The sequence below is a fragment of the Rhea pennata genome, chromosome 8, assembly GCF_028389875.1.
Source record: "Rhea pennata isolate bPtePen1 chromosome 8, bPtePen1.pri, whole genome shotgun sequence".
NCBI lineage: Eukaryota > Metazoa > Chordata > Aves > Rheiformes > Rheidae > Rhea > Rhea pennata.
The window spans coordinates 16,386,572-16,412,393 of NC_084670.1; the positions used below are offsets into that span (position 1 = coordinate 16,386,572).

A 25,822-nucleotide genomic window follows, 5' to 3' on the forward strand; every position below is an offset into this window, starting at 1 on the left:
CTTTTCTTTTTCTCCTCCATTTTCCTATTAAAAAGGTACCAAAACTTACTTAATATCCTATGTTCTTGTGGTTACTTCTAACACCCTTTGCCAAGAATTTAAAGATTCAATTGTTTTTTCCTTTTGCTTTTGCTTAGGCAGTGCTGAAGGTGAGAATCTGAAGCTCTGGTCACAGTTCGCCAGTAACACCTGTGCTTCTCTTACCCCCTCTAGAGCTCCCAGTGGTGGAGAGGTCCTGTGCTGGCCCTGGTATAGCAGGGTGAATTACCCCAAAGCGGCTGGGAAGTATCCCACAGATAGTGCTAAGCACTCTCCAGACTCACCATCATCTCTGACCCAGGGAGCTTTGTGATGACCCCTGAAACTGCAGCATGGGGTTACGTCAGTGAAGCTGAGCAGAGGAACTGGGAAGTAGCAAACAAGCAGAAGTGTGGTGAATGTGGAAATGGGATGGGAGGAGATGGTGAGGGGATTTAGCTAAGAAGGGAGAAGAGAGTGCAGCACTGTCAGCCGGATGGGGGCAAAGCGATAGGATTCAGTGAGAAGAAGCAGAAGCTTCTGTGATCCTGTCTGGATGGTGCCTTCACTGCTGGCTTGGCCAAGTGCAAGGAGGCTGTGGATGCTACAATGCTAGGGGAATTGCTTATTTCTTGTGTTGAGATTTGAGAGGAGGTGAAACCACATTAATAGCATAGCTGGACTGTGGGTAAAGCTCACAGTGAGCTGCATAATACGTAAACTGTACATCAGTGTGCTTTCTTGTATAATTGCTAAACTTTACACTGTACTATATGCTGTTTTCTCGTGTAGATTCTAAACTTTACACTGTATTGTACACTATTTGGAATTTGAGACACATGGTAGAAGGCAGGGATGTATTCACTGCTTTTTTCACTGTGCCTTGTACTGTATTCATTTTTAGGTATCAATCTATTAGCAGCAGGTTTGTATTTCATAGTCTATTCTTCTTACAGCTTTTTTATTTATAGCTTTGTAGCATCCAGGGATACCTGCTGGGAGCAGGGATCTTCTGGAAAGCTTGATTCAAACAGAGACTGTCATCTTTGTCTGGAGAGTTTTCAGGTACAATCTGTATCTGACTAGTTACAGGCTGCAATTGAAAAATTGTACATTAAACTACTAAATATTTTAATATAGAACTAGTTCTGTTTATGAAAAGGATTATGTGAAGCAGCTGCCTGCAGTAGTCAGTAGCTCCCTACCAGCCCTGTATTCCTGGCATTGCTGGAGTAGATTGCTTAGGACTGCATTACTGAAAGATGAATTGAATAGTCTCTTTTTCTCCATTTGCGTTTGGAGTGATAGAGACACATTTTGTAAATCTATGAATGATACAAAAGTATAAGTAAAATATTCCATCAGAAGTAAAAACCTCCACTGTATAGCTGTAAGGACTCATCTGGTAATTACTGAGCACTGCACTTTCTTTTTACCATGTTTTAGTAAGCAAATGAATTGAATTTAAAAACATCCAGATTGTATTCCTCTTTTGATCAACACCACTAAGTAGTTCATACAAGTAGAGGCATAACAGAAAGCTCAGTGTAAGCCTGAAAGGGAATTTGGAGGATGTTATACAGACAGAAGTAATTTTTTTTTCTGCTGTCTCTGATCTTCTTTGTGGTTTCCTACTGTTACATGAGCTTTCTAATGCTGCCATTCTCTTTGTGCAGGTGACCAGCCTGGTTTTGTCTGTTACAGTCTCCTTGCTGCTTCTGGGAAGAAAAAAAAAAAAAAAAGAGTCTTTTAAAAACAGATTGAATGTTTTGAAAGAGGAAGTCAAAACCAGGTTATTTTTAGCTACCATTCCTCTTGCAGAAAACACAGCTGCTGTTGAGATGAGGAAGCATGAGGAAGCTAGTGGGCATTACTGGATACTGTGTCAATGCTGCAGTTCTGATATGCGCAGAGCCATTCAGGACTCCAATTTAAAATGTGTCCTTAACACTGCAGTTGGGAGATTGCCTTTTCCTTAAAAGCCATCCCTGTGCTTTAGGTGATGTTTAAGCTGCCAGCTGTCCAACTGCCCAGCATATTTGGGGTATGAGAGTGAGGACAGTCTCAGTACTGTTGGCCTCCTTGTTTTTACTCTGAATGAGCACTTCAGAGAGGGGCCTCCCCTCTCCTGGAGCAATATTTGGAGGCAGCTTTATGGAGCAAAGCAGCAGTCAGCTTCCCTGACCTGCTGTAGGTCAGCACAAGAGCAGAGATGCAGCCAAGTTCCTGTTCCCTCTTCCTGCCTTGCCCCTCTCCTAATACTGCTAGTGCTTGTCTATCCGAATCTGTATAATGTTTTTCAAAATGATTCAAAAGCACTACAGTATTTCTTTTTTGGTACAATAGATGTGAAATATGTATTGGTATGCATTAGTTTTGATGTAAGGAAGTAGTTCACTGTCCTCTCCAATTGTGAATGCATAAGGCATAGCATGTTCTCTTTGTGTCCAAATATAGTGCTAAGTACCATAAATTAAGCATTTATAAGGCAACTAGCAGCAAGGTATGAAGGCTGTGGTTGTGCCAGCAAGGTCACTCTCTCAACCCAGAAAAAATTGTTCTCTGCTTGTTGATCTTTCTCATGCCTGTATTTATAGTTGTTCTCTTTAGAACAGTTTACCTTAATGTGCTGCACATTGTTAATAACAGGACAAGACTCGGCAGCTGTAGTGAAGGGAGTATCACCCACCTGGTTAGGAAGGGCCCAGGAAAATGTCACATTAGGCCCTCACTGCCAGCAATTGCTTGCTGAATTAACTCTTCTTTTGCTGCTTTTTTCAATATTTTCAGCTTCTACCAAGTCCCTCACCTCCTCCTCCTCTTAAAAATCAGCATTTAACTGGGTTTTCAACACTCTTTCCCTTTCTCCTGACACACTGAAATTACAGTTGTAGTTAAATAACTGCAATTAGCAGAAAAAGCAGAGGGCCCTTTTTTATATGAGCACGGGAGAAGCTACAAAGCTGGTTAATGTTTTCCATTTTTATGACAATATTGTCTTACATAGCCCTAAGTGATCAAAAATGTGAAAGCAGCGATTGAGCAGGAACAGAAAAACATTTCATTTTGTGTCCGTTCTGGCTCTTGGCTTCCAAGTCAGAGCAGTAGTTCCTTCCCTTCCAGTAATGGGGTTTGGGCCCAAAAGATGTGTGGAAAGTACAGTGACTCTCACCATGTAAGTGAAAATTGTAGCTGTCACGGGCTCAATAGGAAGAGTCTGCTCTGCCCTCTCTCGTCCAGCTCAGAGGCAATTATCTGGGCAATGGATTGGCATTGCTTCATCTAGCAGAGAACTAATGGACTCAGACTTGGAGATGTCAGCCAGGAGAGTCTGTCTATTTCTTACTCCATTGCACTGAAGGCCTCCACACAATTTCCCATCTGTGTCCAGCCTGCAGTTGTTGAGTTGCAAGAGCAGCTTCCCTCAAGGGTTTCAGAGAGCAACGGCTGATTTAACCCACTGGTAGCCCGCAAGAGCAGTCACCATTGGAACAACTGGCAGACTGCTTTAGTAAGTAGTTTTTCTTTCTGTTGGGAAAAGCTGTGTTTTGTTTAATATGCTAATATGAAAAGATCTTTTTTTTTTTTTTTTTTTTTTTTTGCTTATCCTCTGTAATTAGGAAAATGCTGGACCTAGTGATGTTCCTTTGGATCCCAGCTGTGTGTTCAACTTAGCCCCACAATAACATTAGCTGGTAGATGCTGTAAACTTGAGGAACACGACCATAACATCAAATACCTGGAGAGCCCAATGAGGGCATCATGAAGACTGTAAATGGCCTCTCACCTCTCTCTGTGTGAGGGTTTCGTCACTACTGAAGGCTGCTGGTGAGTGTGGGGACTGAGGTTGTATTTACATCCTGCTGCACTGAGAGTAATTGCTAAAGGAAAAATCAGCAGTTATAACTGCTTTATCATCAGGTCAGCTGATTTCTTGGTCGTGGCAGACTTGCACTGACCTGAAGGCATTTTCTTCCCCCTTACAGATGATTACTATAAACCAGCTTCCTCTCTACAAACCCTCTACAATACTTTGTATGTTGAAGGCACCCCTGACTTTGCGATGGTTAAAGTATATCAGAAGAGTCAGGGAAAACTGATGAATCAAGTGCAGTGCTGTATCATCTTCTGCTAGTGGACTGCAGCAGGAGGAAGGAAGTAAAGGTGAGGGAATGTGTAGCTGAATTTGCATCCCAACTGGTGGGTGGCCAAACAACAGGGAGAAATGTGGAAGGAGGTGTGTACCTAGGTGTAGCAATGCAATGCTGTTTTGTAAGGATACATCTCTTCAGCTCCCTCCTCCCTTGTGCATAAATGCTATGTGTCAGCTTGCCTAGGCTTCTCTATGCTGGAAATGTCTGTAATCTAGAAGATTTCGAAATTTGCAAGAGCACAAGCTCATTAAAAGTTGAGTTCTTGTCTTTTTCCAATTGGACATGATCCTAAGCGTGGGAATTCATGCCTAATGCCACTGTTACGTTAGGTGGCAGAAGCCCTCGGTACTTTGTCACCCTGGGCTCTGCTGTTCAGTTTCTCTCTGCACCAAAAATTTGTGTATCACCCTCTTTTTCTAGTTTTGAGTCCCTCAAGTACTGTTTTGAGTTTGTGTTTTCAGTTCTGAAGTGCCTAGATACTTGTATTCACTGATTTGTAGTTTTCTGTTCTTTCCCTTACTTGATTTGCCTGATATTTTTTTTCTATCGCTGTATTTCTTCCACTCCCTACCAGTTACCTTGTTTCCTCCTTATCGTCTAGTCTCTCTTGTCTCTCATCTTATGTTCCCATTCTAGGCTGGCAGCACCGTGTGCCTCCATCCACCAAGGCCTGGGCTGTAAATGCTTGTCCCTCAGACAAGCATTTACTTGCAGGAAAACTGCTGTCTTGATCTGTAGTTTGGGCTAGAGCTACATGGAGACATGTCAGGCTGCAGCTCAGAGAAAGCAAGCAAATGTTAACTGGAAGATCCAGAAAAACTTATTCTTATCCTAGCAGAGGGAATGCGGTGGGCAACACCAGTGCTCGGAGCTGAGATATGCTTTTACCTTGAGAGCAGTTTGCAGGGTAGGCAAAGCCAGTAACAGAATTGTTATTGCTCCTTGCTGAGATGCATATAAGCTTTTAGATTTTTTTTCTGTCCCCCTAAAAACATGCGTAGTGCTCTTGTGGGATATGTGGTGAATTCGTTACAAAACTGGGCTGCCTCCCCTGCCTGTGCACTATGAGATAATGCCCATTTCTGCTTCAGCCTATGCCTTCGAGGTACGCAGGAGTAAACATCTTACCCTCCACCCACCTGCAGCGTCACAGTGAGAAGTGATCATGCTGTCCTTGCTGTGATCCCAGAGATGGCAGTCACCCAGCAGGGAGGTGAAAGAAACCTGTGCTTTTTAGCTGCAACAAAAAGCAACCACAGTAAAGCAAACCACAGTCTCGTCAGATTCAAATTCAGCCTGTCTTAGCAATGTAGCGCAGCTACAAACTACAGGCTTAACCTTTTGCTTTGATAACTGGTGTTAAAGAGCAATGGAGTCCTAGCTTGCCAGTCAAAAAAGGGTAAATGAAAAGTGGGTAACTTGAAAAAAAAAATTTTGCAAGTCTGCAGTAAATCTAGATCACAGCTAACCCCTCCATCACAATCAACATTCTGATTCTTACCTGATTGCTGTAGTTCAGTCATGGGACAGCCAACTCAGTCAGTGCCATGCATATATGTGTACATATATGTCATACATATGTGTGCATACATATGTATGTATGCATATACATATGGGAGCAGGTGTATATGCACACTCATGAACATGCATGTGTCCTTTCTAGGCCATCTTTGATGAATGGTTATGTTCTATCTTGAACTCTCAGAACAGTTTATATTCTGATTACAGCTGAGACATGAGTGACATTTTTGAGCTAGAAATAGTTAATAGTTTTCCTTTCAGGATACAGCTTTCTAGGGAAAAGATGGTCAGCTGTTATATGTGCTAAAATAGCAAAATTCTAAATTCAAAAGCATTTATGTTGAGATATGTAGCCACTAAGTGTTTTTTTTTTTCTCACCTTAGGTCAGGTCAGTTAAGCTTAGAATCAGGATTCTGCACTCCTGATAAATGCAAGATTTTAAAAAGGGCCTTTAAATAAGAAGAAAACAAAGTAGCTGAAATAGCTATTAAAAGCTAACAGGTCTAAATGTGTGTTAGGAAGCAGGTAAACTGAATATATGTAGAATAATGTGGCCAGTGAAAACAAATCACTTGTACTGACTCTGACAGTGACTTTTTATTTCTGTGTTAGATATTGGCTAATGAATTTGGCTAGCGCATTTTGTCTTTACATGATGTTGGTTACACATGGAACGTGATCAGCAGCAGAGGAGGAGTCTGGCTGCATTGTCCTGGGAAGCTATCAGAACTGAATGGAAACAGGATATGAAAGAATCAGACACTAAAAGGGTCATAAGATGTTTGTGCACATTAAATATTTGTTTCTTTTTCTCTGAAGGAGGTTCCAGGCATCCTAGAAAAAATTGCTAGGATATAGTCCAAGATTAGCAAGGTCCATGTTATCATCAGGAAAATCTATTTTGAAGAGCAATTTTACAAACAATCTAGTAGCTGCTGTTTGTTTTCCTTATGTGTGACTTCAGCAAAGCATTACAGCCACCTCTGAGTGAAACACAGTAGGCAACTTCAGTAGCCCCTTAGGGCAGGAATTAAAAAAAAATTCTCCCAATTAAAACAGTGCAAAGTCTATTGTGGAGGCAGAATCTAACGAAGCCAATGTGAATTTGGTCAGGGCTGAGGCCAAGTAAATTATGTGGCTAAGTCCTATTTTCAAGAATGATTTATGCCGTCCCTGTCTGCATCTAATCGCCTTTTGAGAGATGTAGGCTTATTCCAAGTGCCTTAGTCCTTTTCTTGGAGGGAATCTGCTCATGTTAGTAGTAACTCAGGCCTTGCGGTGCTAGGTAGAGCTATGCTGAGATGCCTTTAAAGAGCTGCCAAAAGTCCACACGCCTGTGGAGATCTAGAGAAACCACATTGCATGAGTGTACATGTGTGCTTGTAGCCACAGGAAGCTCTGAATTTCTCCTCATTCTACCATGAACGTTAATCCATTACTACTTTGCAAGCCCACAAATGACACACAAATAGTAATGATAAGAAACCTTCCGTCCACGGTAGTGCATTTTTTCATAAGATAGGAAGAGCAGAACAAATGATCTACTTTGTTTAGAAATATTGAAATGTTTAATAATATCTTTCTTGCTCCTTTTTTTAATAACTGGTAGAGATCCATCTTTTGGAACAAGATCGGTTACCTTTTAAGGTAAAATTTTCGGAACTAAAATTTACTTACAATGTTTGCATTCACATATAAAAAGTAAATGGTTTCATTTCTTATTTGGCAAGTAGTCATAAACTAGTCTGTTTGTTTTTTGATATTGCTCTTTATTTGCCATAAAAGATACGTTAATAAATTACAAGCCACTAGAAATAGCAGAAATAGTAAGACACAAAGCCACGCATACAATACAACACAATTCTAACAAGGTAAGAAACAGTGTTCCCAGACAAAGCGGAAAGTGCTATAAATCAAGCTTTTTGAATCAACAGGTAACCAAGGAACAATATATCTGGGACATTTGTCCTGTTGTTTTTAGGGAGATGCTTCAGGCTCATGAACAAAAACATCCTGTCTTCATGGTTTTTTATGTCCTGCTGACCAAGGCAAGAAGAATTCCTGTCCTGCCAAGTACAAGACATGTTGCTCTTTTTCAGTGCCTGTGAATTTAATGATCATACCCAGAGGAGTTTTGTAGGCCTGCCTAGACTGAGAAGTTGCAAAGGAAACTGAATTGTTGATTTCAGAAGTAACTTTGAGCACTTCCCATTGGATTTACACTCTTGTGTCACACAAAGTTCTCTGAAAATGACATGCTGGGAAACTGAAAGTAGCAGTCAGAAGTTGAGCAGGATTTCTGTGGCAAATGTAGTAGTTGCAGTTTGTGAGACAAGAGAATTGCTTGTTGTATAATTTGATATCTCTGCTGAAAGCTCTCACCTGGGGTAACTAAACTCACTGAAAATAAGATAGACATCAACTGTCTATCTTCTTGCCCCTCCCAAAAGTAGTAGGATTACTTAGGCTGATTCGTGCCTGTGCAGAAGTCATGACTATTAGACTAAAGAAAACTATTTCATTAAGCTAGAGAGATAGCCCAAAACCTCAAACACCTCAGTGGTTAATATAAGAATAGTTTTATAGTAACTGTATAGTCTGATGAACCACAGCAGCAGACATATAATCAGAACTCTTGCAGAAAAATTAGTCAACAGCAGTGTCTATTCACGCTGCAAAGGAAATACAGTACGTACTTTTTATTCGTATACTTCACAAAGCAATAAATGTCTGAGTCTCCATTCAGCTCTGTAGAACTTGGCATCAAGGTGTCACTACAGCTTGCATTAATGAAATGTCTGGTCTTATGCCTGTATATTAATTTTAGTGGAGGAAGATTAATAAATAGAATATTCAGAATTGATCATTTTGCATATCAAAAGCATGCTATAGATGTTATGAAATTAATTGACTGTTTCATTAATAGGGGAATAACTGGCTTAAAAATTCACTAGAATGTTTCCAGCTGGGATTTTCAAGAAAGCCTAAGGAAATTCAATCTGCAAATCACACTGACATTCAGGGAGATACTTTGATATTCGAATTTCTGAGACTTCTTTGGAAATCCTAGACTCAAGAATTCACAGAGGCAAAAGCAGTCAGGAATGGAAGGGGCCAATAATCGGTATACATTGATAGGAAAACTACATTAAGTTTTTCAGGAATTTATAAGTGGAGCAAAGAGGTGTAGTTTGTTTTCTGGGCAGCTGCCAATCCAAAATGACTTTACTTCTCATCTTTTAACACTTGGCCTTGTGCTTCCAAGAACTTCTTTCTGCCAAGTGTGCAAGTGCAGGAACCATAGGGCGTTTCCACTGGAACGAGAACCTGAGAAGAACAAGCAGAATCATGGAGGTCATTCCTGAGGCAAGGATGTGCCAGCGCCATCAGAGGAGCATGGTACTACAGTAGCTGGCCAGCAGAAACTGCAGCTATTCACTTCCTCTGAAAATCATTCCCCTTTCCTTTCCTTATGAATATTAATGGTAGGTTTTGCTTTTATCTCAAGTGAAAGCACATTTGAAGTGTTCACCCAAAAGAGAACAAGGAACATTGCAGGAGAATCACAAGCATTAGGGAGGGAGACTAGAGAATGAACAGACCATAGACTATTGATCAATCAAAATCACTGTTGCAAAAATGAGTAACCCAGTTACTCTGAGATATTCACATGAGGATAACATTTAGACAGATTTTCAGCTGAACTTAGCCATCAGCTGGAACAGCTGTGGAGGAGGGAGTAAATCTTCATGTCCCCTAATCTTCAATCCAAGGCTAATTCCTTGTCCACTGCTGGGCCAGTCTGCCTTGGCTCCTATCAGCTACAGGAACAGTCTGTCCCTTCAGCACTCTAGGACCATGCTGATCTTCTGTCCACCTAGAGATTTAAGCCCATGGATTTAGTTAACCTAACTGTTACACTGCTGCAGCAAGGGGAAATGACCATCACTGGCCTCGATGCTACTGCCAAAGAAGAATTATGTTAGGAAAGATAGCCATATTGGGCTAGCATTTCAGACTGGCTATGTGAATGGACAATCTGATGTGTTCTGCTGATTGCAAGTGCAGAGGTTGACGTTATCACTAAAAGTCAAATTCGGCAGAGAAAACAGGAACGATTTCTCAGATGGCTTCTGTGAGTGTAGTTACAGACTCTTTCAACCTCCCAAGAATTCTACCCTGCTCCTTGAGCTTTTATCAATAACACAAGAAAGCCATTTGCTTTCTCTTGTAATCAGTGTAAATTTCGTATAAAGTTAGTATTCTCTTTGGTCAGGGTGGGAAGATTGCTCCTTTAACTCTGCTCTATGTAGAACTGCTGCCGTGGTTGAAAGGCGAGTATTTTTTTCTAGAGTCCTAGCAAGTTGTGTTTTGAGCATTTACTTACTTCTTTGTCATTGGTCAAGCCTAGATTCTTCATGTCTACAACATTGTAAAAAATGTTGTTCAAGATGACTTCAATGATCTGTACCTGAAACCATGCAAATAGGTAGGACAATGAATTAGTGCACCTTCTTAGCCAATGCCCTGGCAATATTTGCACATGTTGGAAAGAAAAACAATTGAAATCCTCAAAGAAAATCTGTGACGTTGATAAAATCCAATCTATTGAACATGTGAATAATTTTTTTATACCACCTCTTTCACTTTTAGCCTGGCCCTGCCAAGCATTGACTTTTTTCCCATTTTTTTTCACAGCTAGTGTTAACAGCTCTCAGGTCTGAACTTCTGGGTGCATTCACATTTGTTCAGACCATCTAGTTGTACCACCAAAAGGTTTCCAATCTGAGAACTGCCGTCAAAATAGGCTTGTTCTGGTCTTCTGAGTCCGATTAGTATTCAATATCATTTAAGTAAAGTGTTGACAGGAGGAATGAAGATACCTGTGACACTTTAGAAAGGATGAGCATCTGGATACAGTTGACAGTCTTCTGGTAAGAGGGCGAATACTGCCCAGAGTCAGGTGGCCCAGAGAATGCCTCAAGGATGCACTCGCGGACTTTGTTCCTAGAGGTAACATAGGCCATTACAAAATCTTGTATTAGGTGTCTGTGTCTATACTCATAATATTTTACTGTGTTTTTTTATTTTAAAAAATTTTCTGTGTCTTTTCTTACCAACACATAGCATACGAGATTTCATGAAAGAATAATTTCTTTGTTCTGTCAAGTGACCCCAACTTACCAACCAACTCTATAATTTGCAAATAAGTGTTTTGCTTAAAGTATTTAACAAAGTAGGTGTAAGCGCATTCTCCTAAAGTATTGTGTATTGAACTACAAGCTACCCATTTAAATATTGTCCATTGGTGCACCATCAGAGAGAGAAGCTAATGTATCCCTAGAGGTTTACTTTGAGCAGAAGATTGCCTTACACCCACGGGTATCAAGTAGGTAGAACTTCTTCTGAGATTCATGAGAGTGGTTGGTGGTCAGCAGATCTGGTCCTTATGCCTGCTGTGTTGTTTAGAGGAACTTTGGGTTCATAAATTAGGTGATAAATATATTCAATTTGACATATACCATATGCAATCAAAGTCAAAATCTCTGCATTCGCCGTATGACCATTTGCAGAAGAGCTCTCCGCATAAAATCCTGTCCTTCCTTTCAGGAAGTGTGGTATGTTCGTTCTTATAGAAGCCTTCAAATCCAGACTGTGTTGTCTTCATAACTTTCAGATCTTTAATTCCAGCAAAAACAATCAGAGGACCTGCGATTCAAAAATACGAGACAGTATGAGCTCCTTTTTAGTCAAAGTGAAGGGAACTGTCTGGATGTGTACGTTTGCAACAGCAGCTCCAGAACCGTTAAGGATTCTCTCTGAGATACGGTTGTGCTTCTGGTGCAAGCCTCGTTACTTTTAAAAATTATTTTCTGGACTAATGTTAGTAGGAAGGTGAGAAATGAGACAGGAATTTTAGCTTTAAAGTCTGTCTCTTCAGGATCATGAAACTCTTAGTGAAGTCAAATGGAACTTTGTTTATGCATGGCGTGCAAAAATAGTAAGCATGTTCTGAAATACTTATATGTGAAAAATGATTTGCATATAGACTTCAGTGCTTGTGTTCAAGTTAGCTTGATTTGCAGCAATGAAATTACATCTTTCTTAAAAATAAAACCAAGGCATGATGACAGGTAACTGCAAACTAAGCAACTGGCCTATAGCAGTAAGGTTTTGTGGTATATTCTGGTAGGGTAATGTTAATAGTGAAAATGTAGGCTATAGCGTAATGCAAAAATGTAAGCAAACTGCTTACAGCAGGCTATTAAATCCTGTGACAATATATAAGAGTTTTGTTGTATGTATAATTATAACTAGTATGTGTTTCAGCTACATGTATAAACATAAGACTAGATTTCTTCTTCAGCTATGTCTAAGGGATCAAGGACTATAAAATTCAATCATAAATGTTTTCTGTGTTTTAGACCTCTGGAGAAGCCCTTTAACACCTTTAACTATCTCTAAAGCCATCTTCATCTATCATCAGTGGAAATATTTATAGAAAAGTAGGGAAAAATAAAAATTCTCACCATTTCGACACTGCTCAGCTTCACAAAAGCGAATCCCATCAGGAACATATATAAATGAATGGATATGAGGAACGCCATTCTACAAATATGGAGCAGACATGTAAGTAAAAGTGCAGTGAATTGTATCCAAACTTGAAAAGAGGAACTAAAAAAAGCAACAAATGGCTCGAGCATAAACAAAATCAGCATATTAGCATTTTAGATACCTCATGTAGACGTTGCCATGGTACTTCTTGAACGTAGGCTTTGACATACATCACTTGGCCAAATGTTGTCATGAAGTGTTTGCAGATATCAACAGCAAATTGTTCTAAAGTTTGGATCTAAGGCAACAAAATACAGTTAGAACTCAGCAATTACTTCGTCTGCAGGAGTAGATTGTTCTAATTGTTCTAAATGTTTGGGAAGGATCAGTTTGGTTCAAATACTTTTTTTTTTTTTCTTTCAATTCTGGTTTTGCACACTGTATGCCTAGTCATTTGATCAGCTAGCAGCTACAGATTCACATCAAAAATCTCCTATTCCGTGCTGTAGTGAGCTGAAGTTTTTGGACTGAGAGAAACTGCTATGCAAGCCTGATCCTTTGAGGATATAATGTTAAAAAATCATAGTGATACTCTGGTTCAGCTGTACAGGCTAAAGATGGGATTCCATTAATGAGACTGAGGATTTGATCCACAAGTTGTCATTATGATAGATGGAACTGGGGGAGTTAACACCGTGCATAGAACTAAGAGAAGTCTTATAATGCAGTATTATGTGCTATTACATTAAAAAAAGAAAAAGTATATATACTAGAAAGCTACCCCAAAATACTTCTAGTTTTGTGAGAAAAAAGGCTGTGGAAAACTAAGGAGGTGTCCATGTTTCTGTGGTCAAATGCAGAGATGGGCACATAACGTTTTCAAATTTGAGGTTACTCAGGTTTGAAAGGTTTGTCTGTTCAGTGAAAAATAAATTATGAGAGGGCAAGTTAACCAACATTCAAATTGTCAGAACAGGTCAGAGTGCTTCAGTTATCCTCTGTACTGAGGATAATTACTGGGGGAAGAAAAATCTCTTCTAAATCTTTGAAGGTGACAGTGCCAATCTAGCATATGTGGAGAAGAGAAGATTCTTTTGATGCATTTTGGAAAAAAAAATATATATATATAACAAATACTTCCAAATAAAGTCATAAGTAACAGCGAGGCTATTTTAAAAAAATTTAAAATACCCCATTTTTTTTGGCCAACACAAGGACAATATTCTTTATGGTGTCTGTGGGTATCACAGCAGAATTATCTCCCTCCAGGTACTCCTGGGCAGAAGTCAGCCGGATATGCGTGCACACTTCCACTTCTTTAATGAAGTGCTTCTTCCCTTCTCTTTTAACACGAAGGAACTTAATGGTGTTCTTGCCATATTCACAGTTGAGGACTTCTATATCTTTAATCTGCAATGAAAGCACATGATGGTGATGGATGAACTGGATGGAAGGATGAGCTATCCTGAATCAATCAAACATAATTGATGTTTAGCGTTTTATTTCTATGGTTACCTGTGATAATGGGAATATTTCCATTATAAATTGCAAAGTCCTGATGGGAAGAAAAAATGCTTTAAGAAGATGTTATTACTTTGGTAACAGCTGTGATAGAATTTAGAACTTGAGTAGTAGTGAACAGCCATCTCTGATTTATCTTCTTTGGATTAATCCTGACTGTATATACCTTTAAGTCTTCCTCTACCATTTCTTTTTGAAGGCGGAGGGTCCCAGCCCAGGCAGTCACCCCAGTTACAGCCTTGCAGAGGGTGGCCGGTACTTATCCCAGCGCGCCCTGCAGTCGTTGCACCCGCGCTAACTGTGCCTGGCTGGGCCGGGCTTCTCTCGGTGCAATTTCTGATTTTCCTTTGCAACAAGAACAGAGTTTCACCACTTCCTACTCTCCTGGCTCTTGGCTTCCACCACTGCTGTAAAGTTTTGCACATGCACGGCGCCGAGCGCTCTCCGTGCCCCCTCCGAAGCTGGCAAAGAGCGCGTGCGTCTTGGGGGAGAGGAGCGGCAGCGCGCGGAGCGGAGCGGGGCGAGCCGCGGGCCCCGGGCTGCCTCTCCGTGCGCGGCGCGGACCCGCTGCGCGGAGTCGGCGAGCGCGAGCCGTGAGTATCGAAGCGGTGCTTCGGAAAGGGGCGGGAAGGTTGCTTTGTAAGTGGGCAGAGCTTTCCAACAGAAAATGAAAATGGCTGGGGGGTTCTTCGCAGATTTGGTATTTTATTACCCCGCTTATGCGTGTTGTGTTTCCCAGGAGAGGGGAGAAATTAAAAGACCAAGCTGGACTGCTTGAAAATGTTTTGTCACAATTTTTTTATAGTGCTGATCTCTCTCAAAGGGAATCAAAGGTGGGTTTGAGCAGAAAAAAAATCAGATCAGGATCTACATCTCCAAAATTCTGTTTTTTCTGGGATCGCTGGTCTGGTTTATGTTAAACTCTGTTCAGTTCTATCCTGCTTTAGTCAAACACAGCCCCGTTTATACATCTCTTACAGCACTGGCAAAGGAGATAAAAATACCATGAAAGTTGTGAGGATTTGTAATATACTAAAACATTCAGAGCCTATCGCAGTAAACTTTCCCTGAAGTTGAAACAGCCCATACTTGATAGCAACGTCTTTTAATTTAAGCATAATGGAGAGGAAGAAAGAATTTTTCAGCACTAAAAAATAAATTGAAGCTTTTTATTCGTATGCTGCTGAAACCATTAGATGTAAAATTGCTCAATTCAGATGTGTTCATTCTGAAGAGAAATGCTTCTGCCTTTAAAAGAGAATTTTTAGAAATAATTAACTAACTGTAAGTAAATTACTGTATTCAGAGAGTTTTCTCTTACTGTCTGTAGGTTCGGTTCCTACAGGCAAATTAAGGATTGCCTCACTGACAAAGTCAGGATCTGGGAGAGTTCAACATTTTGCAAGAAATCCTGTTCTCTTTACAGAAATGGCGCAAACACTGTACTCACGACAAGGCCTGGATGGAAAAGCAATGAGATCAAAACAAACTGATTTTCTTTTGCTTGTCTGAAAACTAAAGCTTCTGAAAACTAAAGTTTTTCACATAGTTGTAAAAAATTCATGCTTCATTCACGTGGCAGTAAAAAGAAAAATGGGAATTTCAGTATCTACAGCTTCTTTGAAAATGGAATGCATTAAGTATTTTAAGTATTCAAAATAACTTCTAAAATATAAAAGTACATGCGACATTTCCAGCCCTTCTGCAGAGTACCTCAGCCCCTTCGCTGGGTGATGTCATGCTAACAAGAGTGTGTTTTCTCAGATGTGTTCTGCAGTCTCAGGCAGCTGACTGTGGTATGTTTACTACATTGTGGCCAGAGCTGACGGTAAATGAAACACGAATCAACTTCTCCTTTTACGATCTGCCCTTTTCTCTCTCTGTGCAGCTGTCAAACCAAAATGACTGCGGAATCTGTGTGGTGTCGCTTTGTATTGCTATTACTTCTTTCCACCACATCCCTGTGGGCAGCTGAAATTTCCTGCAGAAATGAAGATGGAGAGCCAGTTGACTGGTAAGTAAATAAAAGATATATTGGAAGATTAAAAAATGCGTAAGATTAAACTGTGTGAAGTTGGTGGATCACTGAGAAGTAACGCGTAATAATCACTGTTTTAATCCTGTCTGCCTGAAGTGTGGTATTTGAATTTTGCATTTGGAAAATCTAGGATAAATTATTGAAAGCTGAACAACTAACCACACTACTGCATCATGATTAGCTGCAAAATAATCACTGGTTTACAAAGTGTTCATTTTTCATGATCAAATGAGTGTGACATGCACATGCCTAAGCTCCAGATCTCCTGTAGTAGTTCTCTCTGCACCCAAGTTATGGTAAAGACAACAGCATGTGGCTTGTCTGGCTAAACAAACTGATCTGAGGAAAATTGTCACTGTCTTGGCAATAACTTCATTCTCATATCCAAGCAGCAGCTTGTCCGTGATTTGTCTCCTTCCTGCAGTTGTTGCAGAGGCCAAGAGCTGTTGGAAAAATGAAGCTGAACCATCTCCAGGATGGATCAGGGTGAGGCACAAGGAATGCAGACAGACCTGGCAGCGTGGGAAAACACTCTTTGTGGGTTGTGACTAAGGAGATGTCATTCTCCAGCCTCCAGAGCAACCAGCACTTTAGAACTGCTAGCAGTCACACCGGCAGCAGTGAGCATGAATTTGGGCATTAAATGATTAATTAGATTACTGCACTTTGAAGATGACAGATGCAAAGTATAATTACTATTCATAATATCCAACCCAGGTTTGAAAAGTGCGATGAGTGCTCTTAAAAAACAAGTGCAGCCTCCCAAAGATAAGCATCGACTAATTTAAAATGGAAAGAGTTTCTCTCACAGAACAATGATTCATTTGGATACAAGAGATAAAGAAGTAGACACTGTTCCAGTAATACTTAAACGTTCCCTTTCTTTATATATAGACCTAATCCCAAGGAAGACAAAGAGCTAGCACACTGTAGGTAGCATGGTAGATCAAACATAATGATGCTAACTGGCTTAACATCAAATGTTATGAGGGTCTGGTCCATCCCTGTGACTTGTCACCCATGCCCAGGCACATTTGGATAATGAAATTTTCAGGATCAGACTCTTGGGTACTTAGCCAGCCAAGAACTTAAGGTAAGACTAAGTTCCTTTCCCTACAAACTGCAATTGTTATTACTTATTGCAGAATGAATCTGTGTGCGCTTTAGGCTCAAGCCAAAAGAAAATACCATCCGTTTCTTAAAACACAGTTTTTATATCCAAATTCTCTGAGAAATTATTTGAAAGCTGTAGCTAGGAGTGATTGACCTTTTGCCTCTGTGTGAACAGCACTGATGTCAGGCCAGTTCCGGATGGGAAATAGGGTTCTTGTGCACAGGGCTGTGTGTGTGAAACAGTGCTCCCATCTAACAAGTGTGAGGGGAAAGGGAGAAATTGTCTTTTAAATGTGCCATGAGCAAATGAAAGAGAAACTTATCTATTTCAAAGCCAATTATTATGAAATAGTAAACTTTTGCTGGATCCTGGATTCAGTTGTTCGAAGCTGATACAAGAAGCAGAAGTGAAACTGCAGAGAAAGCTTCCTCTTACCCAGATGCTGATGCCCTTTCAAACAAATATAGCATTGCAGTTATTACATTCAATTAGCAGGAGATTTACATGAGTCCTTGCGATATTCCATAATTGCTCATTATTAGTATTCACGCGCTCTTGCATTTGGCACTGAACTGAAGGAATCACTTGCCTTATGATAACATCTGTGTTCCCCAGATTTGTTTGAAATTTCTACCTAATGAAGTGTAAGGGCTATCAAAATCATCCTGGTGTTTTCATGTCATTTAGGAGCTCGTCTCACAACTCATACAGGTATTGTCAGTGCAAATGCTCATAGAATCAGCTCTGTCAAAGGAGGACAGAATGTATTTATTTATCCAAAAGTCACTGTGTTCAATAGAAATCTTATCACACAAGTATAAGCTTAAAATCTGCTTTCTGAGAAGTGCTGAGTCCATGAATAAAACCGGGGATACATTTTAATTCAATTTAGGGCAAATGAAGTTGTGTCCTTAATGCACAGCATTTTGCGGTCTGGGAGCAAAATTAGATAACTACATGATAATTTCGCAATTGAGCCACTGTCTGCATTTCATCTTCACTTCATGAGTTATTGTTTTTTAGTGAAAAAAAGCAAAGAGGTGATTAGTTCTAGCAACTTAGTGTTCAGTCACAAGCAATACATGTGACAAGTCTAATCAGGCATAAGCAGATTCCTTGCCATTTATGCCTTTGCTTTTCCTTAGTTCTCAGGATAACTGCTACTCTGCTCCTGCAAATACTTAAGCTCTTGAGAAACTTCCTGGGCACAAATAGCAGTGAAGATATTTATGCAACTTAAATTTTTCATGCACTCAACTGACTTTCTGTAAAGGGCCAAAACATGTATCACCTGGGAATTGGCAAGCAACTTTTTGATAGCTCACTATTGACATTTCCAGAAGCCTGTGTACAAACATTGCCATGCTTGCTTGGTGCAAGGCTGTAAATACCAGAACATAAACCCTCCAATATATTCCAAAGCAACTTGGAAGGGCTTCATATACTAATTAATGGATTAACTCTTACTATTATAAGTATTACTACTCATCACCTTTCCAAATCTTAATTTCAAATAAAGAGATTTTCTTGACTCCTCATGCATCTAATGCTCTCATCAAGCTTATTATACAAATCACTTCCTTGTTCTTCCTTGTTATCTGTCATCATCAACAATTTCTCCTGAGATATATAAAGAACATCACTCAGTGGCAACACAGGTGGATTATCAAGATCACTGACACGGTTTTTATTTTTCTTCTGCCTGTACATATACCCTTCCCATGTATTAAATGTTCCTCAAAGAAATATTTTCCCATCACTTTTTCATCTGCTTTTCTGTTTCTCTAAGATGTATTTTATTCCAACTTTAGACTGTATATTAACTGGGCAAGGCTTACTCCTCCTGATATACTTAAGCATCAAGCACAGCGAGGATGAATTTTTGTTAGGTACTCTAATTCTTATATTGACATAAGTAAGTCATAAATAGGTGCTTAAATGAACGCTCAAAGAAAGTGACTCAGTTAGTTATGGTGCAATTAATCCCATGGACTTGTGTACTGGCAAAACCTGTTTACTTCATCACATACATGTGAAACAAACCATTAACTGACAATACTGAATACTCTAAAATTTTGAAAAAAAATACCTGTTTCTGGCTAATGGCTTGTAAATATGAAGCTTACAAGAGTTCAGCAGAGTGTAAGTTTGTTATGAAGAATGTAATAACATCATGTAGCTTCATTGTTACTTATACACACACATATATATGTATGTATACATATACATATATAAATTTATTGGTAAAAGATGTCCTTGTTGACAGTAAGAATCTCAAACTTAGTTTGGGACCTCAGGTTCAGGCTCAATCTTTCATTCTCTTCCAGAAGCAGGAGCAATAGTGATTTGGTAATTAAATGTGATTCCAAAGGTCTTCCCTGCAATCTCTGTCCCTGGGCAGGTTTCTATGGGTGTAACTCTCTGAAGCTTAGCTGGCAATTAGAGTGCTGCAGTACAAAGCAGAATAGATTGAACCTTGTTCTTTCAGCAATATTGGTTTCAAAGGTTTGAAAAACATAATCATGCAGCATAAAGGTCTATGGGAAAAAGGCACTTATCCACATTTTAACCTCAGCAAGGGTTTCAATACAGTGCGACAAACCAGGACTAGTTCAAAACAAGCTCTTTTTAGGTACTGACAGCAGCCTGGCTGCCGCAACAGGAGTTTGGTGCAGGATCAGCCTCCCTTGCCTGCTGATAAGCAGAACAAATTTGGCTGCAGCAAGTATCATGCCACTAAACTGCTGGGTCATCTGCTCAAAGGTGCATGATGCCACATGGTGCTGACACTGGTACTCCTCCAACACAGATGTCCTTGGAGTCATCTTTGTCTTTAAATTCTCAAGTGGGAAAGACGTACTGATTCATGCATTGAAACAGGATGGCTTGTAAAAAAAAATACCTTTTGCCTTTCCAGGTTTCTTCTTTATAAGTTACCAAAACATACAGAAGGAGAGAGTGCTGGTTTGGGACTGGAATATGTGTACATGGATTCCCTGACTCACGCGTGGCAACTCAGTAAATACCTAGTCAATATGACACAAGGTGCCCTGGGCCAAACACTGAAACAACTTTATGAAACTTATGAATCCAAGGCAAGTGACAATTAATTATCATTTTGTTAGTATCTTTACTTGATGCTACATGCAAAAGAGATGAAATCAGCCAAAATTAGCATGTGGAAGCATAGCCAGACCTGACTAACTAGATCTGCTAAAATGTGCCAAGGGGAATGTATTGACAAATGGGCAGATTATTCATTTTGTTTTATTATTTATTTACAATTGTATTTATTATTGATAATAATATTGTGGGGTTTTTATTATTTATTTTCATTTTGGCTTGAATTAGAAATTATCCTAAAACTTCTGATTTCTAGTCAAGCTCTTTGCACACTTAAGGTGTTGCCCATTAAAAGAATTAACATCAATACATAGTCCCTATGGCTCCTTTCCTGTCATTAATGCTGAGCAACATTTGTAGCTATGAACTGACTAGGCCCTCGGACCAGTAATAGTGACCATGGGCACTATTACAGAAATTTGTCCCAATTCCTCTCATGTGCATGTGTTTCAAGCACCATATCACATCAACTTTGGATTTCACTGTTCCCCTTGAAATCACCGACTTTTCGGCAATAATGCACTGCTTGTTAGGCCTATTTTCCTCCCATCCCCCAACTATCCGGCACCTAATTTATATTTGTGCAAAGTGATTATAAAATACCACAAGATCTGCCTATAGTTTTGTTTTGTTTTGTTTTTTTACCATCTACATAATATTCTTAGGAGTCTGGGTGTGCCTTTGCATTTTTGCCATAGGTTAGTGGTAGGTTGTCATTAAGTTTATATGTGGGAAAGATTTTCAAAAGTCAGTCAAATGCTGGCAATCCAGTCAACTCTCCTATTCCCTGGCACACTGTAATTGTAATAAGGAGTTTACAAACTCATATTGTTGAGCCCACCATGGTGCCAGTCTTCTTACATTGCTAGCATTTGCAAACTCTGTATCTGGAGAGGAAATATGTCCCAACTCTTTTGAAGAGATTAAGATTCTCAGGGAGAATAAGATGTGACTGTATGCAAATATTTTGCAAAAAAGTATTAATTGCTCATCCTTCATAATGTCTACATTTTCTGAACAAACATTTTCACAGGATCTGGTCACTAAATCAGAAGCAGGCACCAAAAAACACAAATTTCTTTGCAAGTGATTGTTCAAAAAAACAGTCTTAGTAAGCGTATTTGACCACGTTAGGGAAGGACTCTTGAAATGCTCGAGAGAAGTTCCACTTTATATTAACTGGGATCTTTGTGCTAAGTTCTATTCAGGTTTATTTTACTGTAACTTTCACAGAGATTGTGTCAGATGATGTGGGAGAAGTATTAGGCTCGTGATAGTCATATGCTTAAGTTCTGAATTCTTTCTTCTGCTCTCAATAAAAGAGGATTTTTTAAATGCTCTTCTCTTATTGAATGTAATGTCTCATAATTATGTGTTTTCTTGTGCAGAACCACAGCATTGCCTATGCAATATATAATGATGAGGTCCCTCATTCAACGTTCTACAACTGGAAAAAAGGACATACCAAAGGTATAGGGAGAGTCCTGAGTTATTGTTTTCTCCCTTTTAAATTTGTAGATAACATCTATATGTCTGTTTGTCAGTCTGTCTATCTAAAATTCCCGCCCAAAGCTAAACTGGAGGATGGTTTGCATGATATAAGTTTTGATATAGTTATGCATGCTGTAGCTTCTGTTTTGGTTTTATTATGCCTGTATTGTGTTAAGAACTGTAAGAGTTTATGGACTTGTATCAGCTGGAACTCACACATCCTTTTGCAAGTACAGACCACACTGTCCTGAGCTTAATGGCAACAGCAGTATCAAATGAGGAAGGAAAGGCGTTCTAAATGACAGAATTAAGCATTAATCTCCAAACTCTCTCTGTCTCTCTCTGGTAAGAAACTGCTGCCAAGATCACATGCCCTTGAGGAAGCGAGTTCGGTTTGCCCAGCCTGACTCAGGAATCTACATATTTTGGAGGCCTGTATTTTCAGGCTGCGGAAATGGGCACAGCTCAGGAGCTGTGCTCCTTCCAGGAGCACTTAGCTGCAGTGGGAGGCATATTCTGTCTCTCTGCTGCTTTCTCCTGGAGAAGAATTTTCTCTGGGAAAAAAGACACAATGTTGGCAGAGCCCATTTCCTCTTATGCAGTTAATCTAGGAGGAAGAAGGAAAAAGAGCAGCAGAGAGAGGGTTACAACCATTAAATCATCAGATTTTTCAAAGACATTTGAGTGCAGGAAAAAAGAAAAAAAGAAAGCTTTGGAAAGGAATTTTTTAAAAGAATAGAGTTGACAGTTTTAGTTACGTTATGCAGGACAATTAATGCAATTTGAATAAAATATTACTGTTTAATATAATCCATTAACATGGTCTAGAGCCAGTTTACTGTAGAAATTAATGCATTGAAGTGTGGCATCTGCAGTATTAAAAACAAAGTGAAACACTGCTGTATTGTCTCATAGCTTTTTTCCTCCTTAATTCATCTACAGTAACTTTCCTTTGACAGGATTTCTGCTCTTGGACAAATCACAAGGTTTCTGGGGAATTCACAGTGTGCCTCTGTTCCCTCCCTTTCTTGAGGACGGTTATGCATATCCACCTACTGGGAAGCCATATGGACAGACAGCCATCTGCATAACCTTCAAGTATGACCAGTTTATAGAAATAGGTATGAAAATCTTTTTCCTAAGAAAGTCTTTGAAATGACTTGTCCTTGTCCTTAAGTTTCATTGTCAGATTAGTAAACCAAATGGGGCCTGGAAACAGCATTCTTGGCTTTCAGTTATGTTTATACAATGATTTCCTCTGTGAATATGGGAAACTCACTCTCCCACTCTGTCTCCCTCTCCCCATGAGGTCTATTGAGATAATAAGAGTCACAAGTGAATTTTGAGGGTAGAGTCAGTCCATGCATAGAGAGACCTTTGGAAATATAAAGTAGGATGATTAATCATTTTTAACAGTAATAGCTCATTCAGCTGCAGTAGTCTACAGCTCTAAAAATGTAATGCAATCACTGCTTGATCTGATACATCAAAACTGTGAAATACGGAATAAGTATTCTCCAGAATTTTCCCAGCTACTTTTTGCCTCATAAAATAGCTATACTAAAAATTAAAAAAAGTAAAACTGTAGTCATAAGATTCAACTGTCTGATATAGTAATCCTGGAAAGGGACTGTCAAAAGGCATTGTAACAAGTCATACTGATAAATTTGTTTAAAATTTTCATGCTGTATTTGCTCAGTTACAAGCCCATAATTATACTAATGAACTATGTAAGACTATGAAAATGGCCATGTTAATCATACCACAAAGCTATCTAAACAAGTTTCTTGTTTATGGAAATACATCCTAGCAGATGCTTGGGGAAAGAGGACAAAAAAATGAGAAGCATACAGTAATACTTCGTGCTCTCTCCTCCCAGCTTCTGGTAATCTGTGGTTTAGGGATTTCCTCAGCTGGAAAGACTGGAAAGTTCCTGATAGACTCGTCTTTCATGAATTCGTTTAATCACTTTTGGAACCCATTTATTGACAAGTGTAACCAGCTGGTTATGGACAGGCTTGAATTTATATATGATACCTGAGTGACATGTGGTTGTTCAGAGGCTTGAAGATGAGCATGGATGTAAATGACAGTGGACGGAGACCATGGATTAACAGTTCTGCTAATAATAATAAGGCATAAATCTAGCATACTCTCCCAGCTAGTCTATATGATGCAGGGCCAATCAAAATACAAAGCAATTAAACATATTTTTGGTTGCTAAAATAAGCTACTTTGACACTGAACCCCTACAGGAGACAAAATGTGAAGATTAAAAAAAGATTCAGATTTCCTTTCCAAGACAGAACTATGCTTAATCCTCTTAATTGCCTTACTTAATTCATTTTAATTTTGCATGTGTTTATTTCTTTGATTTTGTTCAGACCAACAGTTGCTGAGTTATAATCCAAGCATCTACAACTGTTCCATCCCTAACATCTTCCAAGGTGACCTCCCAAATCTGCAAAAGCTCTGTGCAGGGTCTAAGCTGCCCTCAGTCCCCCAGCGTCACCTCTCCAAACTCCAGTCAGCTCATGGGGAAATCTTTCTTCACTTTGCTAAGTCACACTTGTTTGTGGATGGTAAGAAAAACTGTTGTTACCTATCAACAAGCAATTAATAGGCATGTAATATATTATTAAGCAATGAATATTTTCTTTGCTAGAAAGAAAATAGAAAATAGAAATAGAAAATAGAAAGTTCAGCCCTAGAAAAAAAAAATAACAGGGCATGGAATGGTATTCCATTATAACACTCTCTCAGCTCACATGTCTGATCCTTCAGATGTCCTAAGCTGTATGGTAATGAGGTTTTCAGGCAATTTCTTTCCTGTTATTCAAAAATGACAACATGGAATGATGAAGAAGCCTTTTTTTTATGAAGCCTTTTGTTATGAAGAAGCCTTGAATTATTTTTCTTTCCTTTTTTTTCCTACTGATTATTTGTAACAGGCTTTTCAGGAAGATAAGGAAAAGTAGAAATGCACTTCCAAAATAAAAGTCAAAATAAGGAGAGAAATCCCCTTTTCAAACAGTTCTGGCCTCTCTGATGCATTGAGGTGAAGCAAACCTGGTTTATGTAATGCTTTTCAGTCCTCTCTTAAATGAAGTAAAATAAGAGATTAATTCTCACATCTTGTTGTTCCATAGATATCTATGTGGCATGGGTAGCTCAAGAACTGAAAACAGATTTGTTGGCTGAATCCTGGCAGCATTCTGGTCACAGACTTCCCTCAAACTGCTCTCTCCAGTACCATGTCTACAACATACACCTAATAGGGACACCATTTAATTCAACATTTTATTCCAGTAATGATCATTCCAAATGGTGTGTTTCAAGGACCTATGAAGATCAGTGGACCTGCATTGGAGACCTTAATCGCGCTGCAGAACAAGCTTGGAGAAGTGGTGGGTTCATTTGTACGCAGAACCAATACATTTACAAAGCTTTCAGACACTTGGTAATCCACTATGAAAGTTGTAATGATTTTCCTACAGAGACATGAATGAACCATTCCTCCCAAAATGCATAGCCCTCCATTACATAAAGAGTGCAGAAATGTCTGCTTTAAACTAAATTTTCACTCTGAAAAATGGCCCAGTGGGTTACCAGATGAATTAGGCCTTTACCTTCTTAGCTACAAAAACAGATGCTTTACAGGTAAAATATTGTTTTTCCCTCATTGCCAGATCAGCAAACCCTGCCTGAGCTCTAAGTCATACTCTGTTCTTTCCTTGTCTCCTCTCACCCTCAGTAACTGAGATTGTGCTGCACAGATTGGGTCCTTAGTGACACTGTGACAAAGCACGTTGCTTTGATTGTGCACAGATGTCCTCAAGTGGAACTTGGTAAATGATGCTGGACATGAGATGTGAGGACGAACAAAAATCTATCTTGTTAAGATAGGTTGTTTGGAGCATGCTGTTAACAGGAGAAAAATACCTTCAAAATTGCTACATGGCCCAGGTGCTACTGAGATCAGTCATTGCATTTCTACTGAGTTTGGGGAAAATTGGACTGAATTTCTTAAAGAACAGAAGTAACTGAATATTGACAGGAAGACGAGCAGGTCTGTGGACAGAAAGGCTTAATTTTTACATGATTTTTTAGGAAAGAAGTGAGATTTAAATCATGTGTAACCGATAGCTTGGTGTATTTCTAGTGCTTTTATTCATGGATACTAATCATATCAATAAATAAGTATGTTCAAAATATGAATGTTCAAAATAAATTAAGAGGGAAATGGTCTGTTTACAGTCTCTCTTTTCTATCTATAATTATTTATG

At 39.3% G+C, this 25,822-nt stretch overlaps 2 protein-coding genes across 2 annotated transcripts; one reads left to right on the forward strand and one right to left on the reverse strand.

Annotated features, from left to right (window-relative positions):
* Positions 1 to 8,859: 8,859 nt before the first annotated feature.
* Positions 8,860 to 15,510, reverse strand: LOC134143514 (uricase-like). Its single transcript, XM_062581623.1, is given in 9 exon segments — positions 8,860 to 9,021; positions 10,082 to 10,165; positions 10,578 to 10,701; positions 11,217 to 11,403; positions 12,225 to 12,303; positions 12,431 to 12,547; positions 13,441 to 13,714; positions 14,141 to 14,423; positions 15,453 to 15,510. Coding segments are annotated over 9 exon segments (1,368 nt in total).
* Positions 14,269 to 25,769, forward strand: DNASE2B (deoxyribonuclease 2 beta). Its single transcript, XM_062581421.1, has 7 exons — positions 14,269 to 14,363; positions 15,659 to 15,784; positions 19,840 to 20,017; positions 21,434 to 21,515; positions 22,496 to 22,657; positions 23,921 to 24,118; positions 24,686 to 25,769. The coding sequence occupies exons 2-7, from the start codon at positions 15,672 to 15,674 to the stop codon at positions 25,039 to 25,041; spliced, it is 1,089 nt and encodes a 362-aa protein (XP_062437405.1). The 5' UTR covers positions 14,269 to 14,363; positions 15,659 to 15,671; the 3' UTR covers positions 25,042 to 25,769.
* The last annotated feature ends 53 nt before the right edge of the window (positions 25,770 to 25,822 follow it).